Source organism: Podarcis gaigeae (genome assembly GCF_964106915.1).
Source record: "Podarcis gaigeae genome assembly, chromosome: 3".
In the NCBI taxonomy this organism is placed as follows: domain Eukaryota; kingdom Metazoa; phylum Chordata; class Lepidosauria; order Squamata; family Lacertidae; genus Podarcis; species Podarcis gaigeae.
The window spans coordinates 31,181,167-31,195,137 of NC_139680.1; the positions used below are offsets into that span (position 1 = coordinate 31,181,167).

Sequence of the window (13,971 nt, forward strand, 5' to 3'; positions counted from 1 at the left end):
CCGCGCCCCGACCTACAAGGCAAGCGACGTCCATAACTCCTCCTCCTCCTGCCCAGCCCATGCTTCTGACCTTCCCCTCTGAGGTGAATTTCGTAAGGAGCCCAGGACTCCTTGGGGTTGGGTGACAGGGAAAGTTGAGGGATGAAGAGGCGGTGTGTTCTTTCTGTGGGGCCATGTCGTGGTGTGCAGCTGCTGCTGCTGCTGAGTGCCTCTGCTGCGCTAGGATGGGCCTAGTCAGGCATCCGCTCCGGTTCGCGCCTTCCCAGCTGCAGGTCACCCTTGTCCAACCTCGAAGGGTTGGCGGTGGGGCCTGCAAGCTGGAACCTGGGGTGGGATAAACCAAAAGCGAAAGGCTGGCTAGCACCTGGGAAGACCCGGGTTCAGGTCATGAAGCTCGCCTGGGTGACCACTGCCTCTCAGCTTCCCCTACCTCGCAGGCTTGTTGTGGGAACTAAGGTAAAGGGACCCCTGACCATTAGGTCCAGTCGTAGCCGACTCTGGGGTTGCGACACTCATCTCGCTTTATTGGCCGAGGGAGCCGGCGTACAGCTTCCAGGTCATGTGGCCAGCATGACTAAGCCGCTTCTGGCGAACCAGAGCAGTGCACGGAAACGCCGTTTATCTTCCCGCTGGAGCAGTACCTATTTATCTACTTGCACTCTGACGTGCTTTTGAACTGCTAGGTTGGCAGGAGCAGGGACTGAGCTACGGGAGCTCACCCCATTGCGGGGATTTGAACCGCTGACCTAATAAACAACTGCTCCTTTTCCCTTATGGGGTACCCAAGAGCCTGTATCATTATTATCCCATATTTAATTGCCTTGTTGGCACTTTGCGGTAAATTAGTGGGTTTTGGGTTGCAGTTTGGGCACTCAGTCTCTAAAAGGTTTGCCACCACTGGACTAGATGATCCTCAGGATCCCTTCTAATTCTACAATTCTAAGGTTCTGTGAGGAAATACTTACACATTTGCACTTTTCATAGGTGGCCAGGCTTGCAGGAGCATGACTAAATGCTGGAATTCTCCATGATCCTTACTAGATCCCAAAAGGTTGAGGAAAAGGCTGTACCTCTTTTCTTCATTTTCAATATCAGTTATTTCCACCTAAGGAATTGAGAGAATGAAGCACGTTAAGTGTAGGGTTTGTTGGGGTTCAGATTAATGAACCGACTATTTTCAGCAATAAATATGATAATATTCCTATATGGCACTGAAGTCACATTTGAAACAATACAGAAGCAGTCGACGGGATTTTCCTAGGAAACATTCTATTCAGCCTCATCTGCAATTATGTATGCTGAACACACAGAAACACAGAGATAATATGAAATTACTAGGAGTTATGGTCTCCAAACAACATTAAAGCCGTGCAAGCAGATTAATGAAATAGTACAAATGAGTCCCCCACCTCCTTGAATTCCCTAGACAAACAAAATTTATTATACTTTACCAATGCAGATTACTGTATATGAAATGGAACATTTGTACTGTACCATTATATCTTAAAAGATCTTATGCTTTGATACTGAAGTACCATCTATCAGAATCAGAAGAATCTTTACTCGCATCAGCCACTAGCCATAGCAATAAAATAAAATAAAATGTACTGAAGACAGAGGTAAAAACTTAACTATAGAAAATACATTTGGGGGGTTTATGTCAATAATCAAATGGACAACAAAACATTGGTGAAACAAGTGACAATCAAGCCTTTTGCCCACTAGCTGTTTCTCCAAAATAATAGTATAGTTAAAAAGAGGGCTACCAGAGGAATTTTTAAGTGTATAGATGCAGAGCTGCAAACTCAACCCCCCTTGGAATATGATATGGTGAGGGGCAAACCAGAAAACTACAAGTTCCTGGCTGAGCTATTGGAAATTAGCTCCAAATGAAATAGGTAGTCCTCTCCCAAGAATCAGAAGGTATACTAATGTTCCCACTGACAAGAGGAATGGAAGCATTTTTTAAAAAAAGAAATTGGGTATCTGGACAAAGTGGAAGGGACAAGCACAGAGCCTTAAAGGAATTGGGGCTAAAACTGATGTCATGGAACATAGCAGGCTGGCGTTCAAAGCAGAATAATAAACAGCTGATGAACTATGTTGAGAAATTTGATATTATTCTGCTACAAGAAACATTGCAGAATAACTGCATAGTCCATTTATATAGAACCCCCCCAAAAAGTCAAGTTGCACTAAATGAATATTAAAAAAACAACAAGCCACCATCTTTAAAATAAATTGAAGTATATTTCAGTGCTAACTGTAAGACTCCTTAACTGAAGCAATCTTTTAAAAAGCAGTGCAGGGATGAGAAACTGGACAAAAAAATGAGATAAAACAGAAAATGGGGGAAAACTAGGTTCGAGTTTTGAAGGAATGGGAGTTCAAAGAGAGATTAATGCTACTGTTTCATAATAAAGTGCTATTTAAAAACTTATGCACCGTGCACTTTGAGAATAAATATTTTAGGTGTGCAATGACCCCAAGTTTCAGTATGGACTTCAATTTGGTGCTTCAGAAAATAGGCCACCTTTTCTCTGAGGCACTATATAGGTTACCAGACCAGTTTCTGGGGCTATCCAAAACCACTTTCTCTTTGTTTTCTTGCTCCCCTCTCCCCTTCTCTATTGGGGAAACTAAAAATGGTTATAACTTCACTTCCCCTTCTTTGGCAGAAGTGGATGAAATTAACAGGCATGCTAGACCTTCTAGTGGAGATAAAGTCTGCCAAATTTGAGCCAAAGAGATACAGGTGATCTTGTCCTGGATAGCTCTAGAACACAACATTTTCAAAAACTATTTCCTGGGGGAGAGGGGGACAGAATTAAATGGCATTTGTAGACAAGCTTGCTCCTACTGAGAAGAAGAAGAAGAAGAAGAAGAAGAAGAAGAAGAAGAAGAAGAAGAAGAAGAGTTTGGATTTGATATCCCGCTTTATCACTACCCGAAGGAGTCTCAAAGCGGCTAACACTCTCCTTTCCTTTCCCTTCCTCCCCCACAACAAACACTCTGTGAGGTGAGTGAGGCTGAGAGACAGAGAAGTGTGACTGGCCCAAGGTCACCCAGCAGCTGCATGTGGAGGAGCGGGGATGCGAACCTGGTTCACCAGATTACAAAACTACCGCTCTTAACCACTACACCACACTGGCTCTCCACATGAGGGCATGAACTAGTTTCTTGAGGGTGGCTGCACTGTTTTCCCCACAAGGGCAGCTGTCATAGTTTTGAGTGGATAGAAAAGAAGCCATTTATCCTTTCCCAGTGTTTGTGGAGAATTAGTCTGAAAACTGTTTCCCTAGGTAAGAAACCTACCAAACTGCAGACAAATGACTCCGTTTTTGTGTGTTTGTGTGTGTGTGTGCGCTAAGCACTGTTAAAAGTTGATTATTTGGGTGTGTTTGGAAATAACTAAATTGGGTTCACTGTCAGGGTAAAATCATGAGAATTTAAGGGCAGTATATACTTATTTTTTAATGAAATAAAATCAATTAGTCACATAATCAATAGATTCCTACCCATTATTAAGATTATAATGGGAAGAGCTATCAGAATCTCTTGGAAAGAGCTGGGGCATCAAGGTAAGTGGAGGGGATAATATCATTACAATGTAAATTAAAATTAAATTATAACCCAAGAGGACAAACAAATATCGAAACTAGTGAAATACAACAAACAAGTTTGGTAATTAATTCAAATCAAGAAGAGACAGTGGGCTTTTAAAACAAATAAATGAACCATAAATCTAAATCATTCCTCTGCCAAGGCAAAACGCAACTGAAATGGTTCAACTTGTCAGGTATTTTATGACTACTGCATATAAATGAATATATACATAATGCAAGCATAGTGATTATATTCTGCACCAGGCAAAAAGGAATAAATGCAATACAAAAATTAACATTGCAAAATATTAAACAAGTGGCAATTAACCTTCATTTGCATGTTTTCCTTCATATGAAAATACAGTGTATATTCAGCACTATAGATTTCTGAACCCAACCCTGGTGGTTCAAGGTAACAAATAAGTCAGTTTCCTTAAAATGCAGGCTTACTCATATGATGTGACTAATTTCCCTGATAATCTGAAGCTATCCTCCATGTAAGCAACTCAGTAGAAAGGAGATGATTCAGTAAAGGTTCAAGATTCCTACCCCACCAAATGTAGCCTTGTTCACTAGCTCACAACAATCCATATACAAGTGGCAAAACTTTCTAAAAGAAATATTTTCATTAGAAGCACTGGCATTCTCAGGAACGGACTGAAATGGGAGCTAAGAAATAATACTGATATAGTCTAGGACTTGTAGGGTCTGAGCATTTTCCTTTCATAGAATTACTGGATGTTTAGAGAAACTATGTCCTTTGGTCGAATGCTTGCAAAACTACCTGCCATTACTCACCCACAAAGTCTCAGAGCAGAAGATTTACTAATGCCCTAGCAAAATCCACGTTAATACATGCGGCACTGTGTACAAGTAAGTGTCTCACAAATATTCTGAGGCCCTTGACTGCAAACATGAATGTGAATTAATGTATCATTAAATGCAGAATGGCAAAGAAGGCACCTGAGAGTAGTCCCTTATTGCGACAATACATTCTCAGTCGCGGTGAAGCGCTGCTAAAAAGAAACGCCACATTCAGATTTATTTCCAGCGGAAGGGCTTTCAAAATAAATAAATAAAATTTGAAATGGGATATGCGCTTTACCTTAAGACGCTGTGCTGCGGTGACATGAAATAGGGATGTGAACTTGAATGCAATCTCCCACTGATTCAATTACACCTCAGTCTCCACTCGTGGCTTTATTGAGCCATGTAGGCAATTATGACGCACATGGCAACATGAAGCTGTGGTGGAGGCTCCTTCCTCCAGAGGAGGTTAACTTCAAATGGAAGACGCTGATTGATAAATTATTATTCCAACTTCACTGAGAGGAAACGTGGTGTAGGTAAATTATTGGCTCGGCTCAGGTTCCTCTTTAGTATCTTAGATAAGTGCTAGATTTATGGAGAGGAATTAATTATTCCGAGTACCTCAGCTAGACCACAATCATTGTCCACTCAGAGACTTCAGCTTCTGCAGTGCACACAAAGTGACAATTTTTGTTCAGTGCCCGTGGAATTACTTAGACAACATTTGGTATCTATCAGTGTCAGAGCTTGCAATACATACTAATGCGATTTTTGGATAGTGCAAAAATTTTTAGCTGAATGTTCTGATACTATCAGGGCGCTGTGTAAGTTATTCAGTTGTGGCATCCGTCCTGTCAAGTCTGCAGGTGCACCCCTTCATTCTAAAAAGCATTCACTACTGGAAATTCAATCTGGAAATTACCACGGTAAATATATATATCTGGCTATTTAGTTCAGGAAACTGGTGGAGCTCCCGGGTTCATTCAAATTTCCCTAAGGCAGTCATTATTATTATTATTATTATTATTATTATTATTATTATTATTATTTGCAGAAAGCTATAATCTGCAAACCTGAGGACAGAAGAGTTGAGGTCAAAGAATAGGAAAGTGTTCCAAAGTCACTAGGAAGTTGAACTGCTGGCTGAATTAGATGCTATATTGTTTTTTCACGGTTCATATTTGCAGCACATCTGAAAAAACAGCAATATATATTCTCCAGCACTTTGCAGATGAAAATAGAGATGTTATTCTTGTTAAGTGAAAAATCATAGCCACCTTTTCCTCTCGCTACTACAACTTCTTAAGGGTTCTATTAGAATGTGTGTTTGTTAGCAAGTTTACCATAACAAGTCTGTCTGTAGGTCTACATGCCCACATATTCATAGGCATAAAGGTAAAGGTGTAATAAAATAACTCTGAGGAATGCTTTATCTCAGAATGGATCTGGTCCTACGTACTACAGAATGGCTACAAAGCCAGCCAATTCCAAGATTTAAGCTCCAGATCAGGGCGAGGAACCTGTAGCCCTCCAGATGTTGCCGAATACCATCTCCTATCAGTCCTGGCCAGCCTGGTCAATGATCAGAGGTGGTGGGTGCTGCAGACATTCAAGCAAGGAGCTGAAGCAGAACATGTACACACTATGAGTGTTTCCACCTTTCCCCCATTTGATCACTTCTTCTTAGTTCAATGCCTTCTTCGCGGATCAGTCTGTCTTATGGATAACCCCAACTAGTCCAGTGCCACAGGACACCAGTACAGATCAATCAGATTTGGTTGCAAAACGACATTACTGGGGGTAAGTAAATCGGAGTGAAAACAGTGCTTGCTGATTAGGTATGTTGCTCAGTTTTGAAATCGTCCAGAGAAGTGAGTGGGAGGGAGTGGTTTTGCTGCTGCGGGAAGTGCTTGTGAGAAATGCCCCATTTTCGGCCGGCTCACAACCTCCTCTTTAACGCCTGACCTTCCCAGAATGCAAACTTTGAGCCCGAGACTGTGCTTTAAATCATCAAGTAGTCGGCAAAGAGCAACAGAAAAGTGCTGTGACATCGGCGGAAAAGGACCCATCGCACCCAGATATACTAAAGGAAAGAAACAGCTCGGCTACATAGGTTTGTTCTGGAAAGGAAAGAGGGGAAATCTTCCAAACAGGCTATTTCCCCCCCTTTTAAGGAAAATGTCACCATTCTGAGGCACATTTTTAATGCTCCGTTTAACTAGAAAATTATAGACCCTGAAGACTCTAGATAAAACGCATCATGGGGATTACAAAACAATGCAACTCACCCTTGGACTCCCTAGTTACCCCTGTCCCCAAACACCATTTCCCCAGTGGGGTGCCATTGGAATGTGCATTAAGGTCTCCCAAGCCTTTGAAAAAATAGGGACATCTGGATTTCTTAATTTTGTTAACTAATCATTACAGAGCTGGAAATAGCTGTGCTTCCGACTGTGAGATAGGTAGCTTCCTTCATAAAGCACATTTTTAATTCTGCACAAGCTGGCCTGCTTCCCAGCAGTACATTGATTTGTGGGACCACTAACTTATAGCACCTAAAGCATAATTAAATATTAAGTCCCACTTTGATGTATGCAAAGTCTGGCTAAGAGGATTACTTAGACACACCGAAGGTGGCTTTCACACACTTTCTGGTAATTGAACATTGCAATATCATTAAAATTATCTTTACACAATAAGAATCCACATCCATCACTGGCATTATCTAGAGTACCTTTAGGTGTTGGGAAGGAAATTGGGGAGGGGGGGAGTATACTGTTAAAAAGGAATACCAAAAGAAGGCAAAGAGAAGGATGGAATGATTATTTAAATATGTGTAACAGGCAATGAGAGGGACGCAGGTGGCGCTGTGGGTTAAAGCCTCAGCGCCTAGGACTTGCCGATCGAAAGGTCGGCGGTTCGAATCCCTGCGGCGGGGTGCGCTCCCGCTGCTCGGTCCCAGCGCCTGCCAACCTAGCAGTTCGAAAGCACCTCTGGGTGCAAGTAGATAAATAGGGACCGCTTACCAGCGGGAAGGTAAACGGCGTTTCCGTGTGCGGCTCTGGCTCGCCAGAGCAGCGATGTCACGCTGGCCACGTGACCCGGAAGTGTCTCCGGACAGCGTTGGCCCCTGGCCTCTTAAGTGAGATGGGCGCACAACCCCAGAGTCTGTCAAGACTGGCCCGTACGGGCAGGGGTACCTTTACCTTTACCTTTAACAGACAATGAGAATGTGTAATTATGTTACAGGCATTTTGCAAACCCCAAAATAGAAAGTGCTGATTAAAACAACATGCAAAGTTTTATGTTCACCCTCAAACTCTAAAGAGGTGTGAAATATTTTAATCCAAAGGGCAAAGGCTTCAAGTATATGGATAAGTATCCCCCAAAATTTTTTTATGTTATTTATTGAATTAATATACTGCCCTATACCCAGAGGTCTCAGGGCGTTTCACATAATAAAATCAAAATATAAAACCACAAAATACATAATCAAAATAAAAACAACCCAATAGCTGCCCCCCCCCAATATATATAGTTCTGATATCAACAGTAATAGTTTGCCTTTTCACTGGTCATGTTTGCGGTTAATGATAAGGGTTAAATATTTTTCATTGTTTTAAAATCAAACAGATATGACATTCCAGTATTTCTGAAAGAAATGTCCTCTATAATGCATTTCTTCAAAACCTCATAATAATTCATTATTACCACAAAACAAAGATATCTGCTGAATATCTAACGGTTGGATATTTCAGTAGAGAAATCCTTGTGTTTTCACTGACAATAAATATAGAACAATGATTATCTGAGGGGGTTAAGCCATCATGAGGACATGAAAATCTCTAGGCCCATGAGGCAGACTGAGAAAACCTGCAACAGATTTTGTTAGTTTATTATTATTGGCTTTTTACTGCCAGGGAGAGGGGTTTGTGAGATTTTCTTATATCGGGTACCAGAATAAGTTGGCTGGCCTTGACTTGAAGATTATTTGCTCCTCCTGCCTCAGGTAGCAAAATGCTTTGGACTGCTCCTGAAAATACCACTCCCATAATCTTCGTAGTAGGATTCAAAATAGACCCTGAAGGCAGGAGTGATACATACTTGAATATAAAGTACAAAGAAAAAGAAGCCGTGAGCTACAGAACCCCATTAGACTTGAAGGCTTCCAGCCCATACACCCCCAACTCCCACCAGTAATAATATGGGAGCCACAAATGGTTTTGAATATTACACAAAGTAGGGAGAGGGGATGTTCTAGTTTGGTTATTCTGAGACTTTTTGGATCTTGGGCTCTTCATCTAAACTTATTATGCAAAACACAATAGTAACGATCCACACCATATACACAACTTTTCATGATATATGACCCAGCTGCAGTTGTTCTTTCTAGTTTAATTCCCTCACCCCCATTTATGATTATGTTTCATTAAAATTACCAACAGTGCTGCTGGGGAACCCATTAGCAAATGAAAAAATCGCAACGTACATTGATATGGAGGTTGGGAACAACATTAAGAAGCCAATGTTGTAAACTGGGAGCTGCAGATACAATTTTTATTTTTAAAAAATAAAATAATATTTGACAAGAAAAGTATACTCATCCCCAGTATTCTGAAACTGATTCACTGACAGCCAAAGTTAGTGTTAATTTCTATACATTAAATTGTTTGTCCTTTCTTTAAAGGCAACCCAGAATTGTTTTAAAGCATCACCATTCAAGATGACCTACCTGTGTCTGGGGCCAACAGGCCTTGAGAACAGCTTGAGTTCTGAAGAGCACGAGCAGCTTGCTGTCTTCGTCACTAAGGTGAAATGCTTGCTCCAAAATCTGCAGGACTTTAATGCGGGGCTTCACGGGCAAAGAATCATCTCCACAAAATGGTCTAAGCCAAGCCAAGAGATCATCTGAAGACACTAGGTTCTCACTGCAATCAGATCAATAGTCACACGTGTTAAAAATTATTTTTATCCAATTTTAACGCAACGCATACATTTTCTACAAGAAGTGCTTTTTCCCTAAAAAAATGTTTAGGGATACTCTCATATTGAAATACTGCCCCTCATTGATGCCAAACTTAGATTCACAAAATGTTTAGAGGTATGCGTGTCCCTGCGTCGCCCCCCCCCCCGCAAAAAAAGCACTGTCTACAAGTAAGGACCTGGTTCTTTTTATACTCCTAAGAAGTAAACTTTGTTACGTTGATGATGAATGTAACAGGAATATTTGTTATTAAAAATTAAGACTAGTAAAAATTAAGACATGCAAAAAAAATACACATAAAAGGGCAGAGTTGACAATCACTGACTGCTACATTATTTTGTTCAAAAGTTAATCTTCTTAGAAATAGGTCTGAATGGCAGACAACGTTTCTGACACTCAGAACATCTACAAAGATAATCCACAGTGGTTTGAAAGTGCTAAGCCAGAAAATTCCCAGGTATATCAAGAAATCAATCCATAAGCTCCATCATATGTGTTTCAATGTCTCCACAAAACGAGTAACCACACTCATCTGTGATAAAGGGAAGGGTTTGTTATTTTTTTAGTCGATAAGATGGTTGCACTTAGACTTCTAAGTGTAAAAAAACCGTCAGCTTTTCCATGCAGTAAATGTACAAGTTATTGAGAATGGGTTCCAAATTAAATGTATTGGAACCATTCTGGGTACTTCATTACAACATTGCAAAAATGATTTGAAAACAAGGAACTGTCCAAAAGCAGTATGCAATATGATATGCGGTGTGGTGGAACCAAAGTCGTCTCTCTATACAGGTGACTCTCAACTTATGTGGAAGTTATGTTCCAGGGATGATGATGATGATGATATCTTGCAAGTATTTAAGTGTCCTGTTGGAGCTTTCTATGTCCAAAATAAAGGGATTTATGTGGGTTATGTTTAAGGGTCCTTGAAACCCACCTCTGACCGCGAATCTCCACAAAGATCTCTTTGGAGAGAATCTCACTGAGAACGTGCATCCTCTCATAATATCTTAATTTCTCAGCCCCTCGAGTGAATCTCAAAAGCTACATTTGTAGAAGTAGCATGCAGACAAGTGAAATTAATGTGCTTCACAGCACTTCGGGGCTTTTTTTTTTTTGCGCACAGATACATGAGGCATGTCAGACAGCCACTTCTACAAAGAGACTGCAACTCAAGCTTCCATCAGCTCTCTAAAAACCAAAAAAGCCCTTTTAAGAAAGTCACTTGTGACCAACGAACATGCAGAGATCAAACACTCAAATATTTGATCCAAACACTCTAATCAGCAAGCAAAGATACTGATGTCTAATTTTAAATTCTTCTTATTTCATACTTTAGAAGTCACAAGATCAAGAGACAAAGAAAAACACACCAGAACCTCAATGACATAATATTTCCTTGTCTAGAAACCAACTATAATGCCCAGGAGCAAAATAGTGGGGGGGAAATGATTTTTTTTATATAAAAACATTTTCAACATTTCTCTTTTCCCTTTACTACTAAAGGCATCTGCATAAAAGCTTCCTTGCTTCTGTGTTAGCATTGGAGGCTCTTGCACAAATTCCTCTGTGGCAGCAAGTAATTTTGACTTTTTTCCTTATTTGCATGAGAATGAACTACTGAAGCAAAAGGTTCACTTTGATGCCCTTCTCTACTTCCCTAGGAAAGGTGCACTGGAAAAAGTGTCCCACAGCAACTAATTAGCACAGAACTTATTTTTTCTTTGTAGGAAATGTTATAGCAACTTATCCATTTTAGCACAAGTCTTTTTTCAACAACGGTCAGCAAAATTAAAACCTGGTTGGCAAAGGAAATGGACAGATTATAGGTTTTGAGTTCATGTCACAATACTTCTGCACAAAAATCAGCTACAGATCATCTAGCAGCAAAGCTATGGTGATCATGAAAGGCAAACTCATGGGGCATCAGGATCCTAGCTTAAGCACTCAGCTTTCTTTCTGGTCCTACCAAAGCCTAGTAAGCTGAGCATTCCACTTCCAGATGGTCAGTGACGGGTCTCTGGGACATAATCAAGGCTTTAAGATCCTTCTAAGGATGCAGGTGGCGCTGTGGGTTAAAGCCTCAGCGCCTAGGACTTGCCGATCGAAAGGTCGGTGGTTCGAATCCCTGCGGCGGGGTGCGCTCCCGCTGCTCGGTCCCAGCACCTGCCAACCTAGCAGTTTGAAAGCACCTCCGGGTGCAAGTAGATAAATAGGGACCGCTTACCAGCGGGAAGGTAAACGGCGTTTCCGTGTGCGGCTCTGGCTCGCCAGAGCAGCGATGTCACGCTGGCCACGTGACCCGGAAGTGTCTTCGGACAGCGCTGGACCCTGGCCTCTTGAGTGAGATGGGCGCACAACCCCAGAGTCTGTCAAGACTGGCCCGTACGGGCAGGGGTACCTTTACCTTTACTAAGAATTTGCTGATTCTTAGAGGTTCTACAGAGGTTCTGTTTCATAGAACCATAGAATCATGTATATATATATAGACACACACATACACACAGTGGTACCTCAGGTTACATATGCTTCAGGTTACATACGCTTCAGGTTACAGACTCCGCTAAACCAGAAATAGTACCTTGGGTTAAGAACTTTGCTTCAGGATGAGAACAGAAATCGTGCTCTGGCGGCACAGCGGCAGCAGGAGGCCCCATTAGCTAAAGTGGTGCTTCAGGTTAAGAACAGTTTAAGGTTATGAACAGACTTCCAGAACAAATTAAGTACTTAACCCGAGGTACCACTGCATGTGTGATCAGAAAGTATCTCTAAGCAGTTTACACCCCAATGTAAAATATTAAAAAAACAAAAAGGAATAAAAAGATTTTAAAAAGCAGACAATAACATTATCGATACCAGCAGCTCCCCATTTACATGGGGGTTACGTTCTGAGGCACCGCACATCTAAGTGAAATCATGTATATTTACTGTTTCAAACCCACGTTTACTGTTTCAAGCCTGATGTGCTCTATCACAAACTTGGTTCAAATGGACACATTTGACCTTCTCAGGGAGAAGCTGATCCAAAGCAAAGCATTGGCAAAACCACATACAGGGAAGAGAATTAGGAAGGAGGCAATTCGCCAGTTACCCAGAAGGAATCACTGGTCTACATCGTTGGACATCTTTATGTCTAATACATAGTTTTCCACAAGGAGCAAACAGCTTCAGGTGCAACATGGAAGGCAACATGAGGATTGTCTAGTCCAATGCAGGAATCTTTTGCCTAACATGGAGCCTGAACCCTGAGATGAACAATCTCTTGCTCTACTGACTGAGCTAGGAGCAGTAAAGAGGAATCTCATCTTAGACACTCCCCCCTCCAACTCCCTATGCCTTTGTCCTTTTACGAGTTCCAAACGGCTATAAATAAATGCGTAAATAATGTTGTAGTATTCATTGGCGATATTTCAAACTGACACCGAGCTTTTCAAAGGAAAGAGGCTGCAGGTAGAATGTGATTTATATTGTAACTAACGGTTGCTATATTCATCCTAACAAGACAGATGGGAAAGTAATATCAGTCAGAAAACACCAATTCAACCTGTCTGGAAGTATTGAAATAATATGAGCTGACAGTTTAAGTTATCATTTTGCGAAAACTTCAGAAAAATTACTTGGCGCCTGCTATTCTCTTTATGCCCCATCTCTCGGAGAATTGGTTCTAAATTAGAAATGAGGCTTCAGAGTGAGCAGCATTCAAAACGTAAATTAAAAAGTGGAAAAATTAAAAAGGAAACTGTGGAGACCCTGGTTTCAAAAGTTACCCAGGCTCATTTTTCAAATGACAGCAACATCTGAAGGACGCAATTTATATTTGGTTCTCCACAACGAATGAAAGGCGGCGGAGGTAAATAACGTTTCATAAAATATCGATTTTGAGCGTTGTCTGTTGCTATGCTGATATATCAAAGTAGAGCTAAAAGCTGCAAAAATAACAGGAAACAAAACAAAAAAACAAAAATAGGAATCTCTGAACAATGTTACAGGGTTACCACAGAAACAGTGGTCAACGGTAGGAGATCTTAATGCTCATTTAACCAGACTTCTGAATGAGTAAACTAATAATAATAATAATAATAATAATAATAATAATAATAATACCCTGCCCATCTGGCTGCATTTCCCTAGCTACTCTGGGCAGCTCCCAGAAGAATATTATTATTATTATTATTAATAATAAGAATAAGTGATAAAACATCAAACATTAAAAGCTTCCCTAAACAGGGCAGCCTTCAGATGTCTACTAAAAGTCAAACAGTTGTTTATTTACTTGACATCTGGTGGGAGGGTGTTCCACAGGGCGGGCGCCACTACCAAGAATGCCCTCTGCCTGGTTCCCTGTAACTTGGCTTCTCGCAGTGAGGGAACCCCAAAAGGCCTTCAGAGCTGGACCTCAGTGGGAGGGTACCACTACCGAAAAGGTCCTCTGCCTTTTAGTGGAACTCACATGCTTGGCATGACTTTGCAACTGGAGGAGTCAAGTGAAAGGTGTCAGAGGCATTCGTGCATTTCAGGTTGAATATGAGTAGAGCTGCAGGACTGATGGATGGGTATGGGTCTCTCTCTTTG

General features: G+C 41.2%; 1 protein-coding gene across 2 annotated transcripts in view; it reads right to left on the reverse strand.

The window, feature by feature from the left end:
- Positions 1-13,971, reverse strand: part of NBAS (NBAS subunit of NRZ tethering complex) — a 176,408-nt gene that overhangs the window by 14,463 nt on the left and 147,974 nt on the right. For both annotated transcript variants that reach the window (XM_083729673.1, XM_083729672.1), the window contains 2 exons: positions 9,148-9,343; positions 966-1,105 (listed from right to left, as the gene is read on the reverse strand). In XM_083729673.1, coding sequence (XP_083585799.1) covers positions 966-1,105; positions 9,148-9,343 — 336 coding nt within the window. The remainder of the gene's footprint in view (positions 1-965; positions 1,106-9,147; positions 9,344-13,971) is intronic.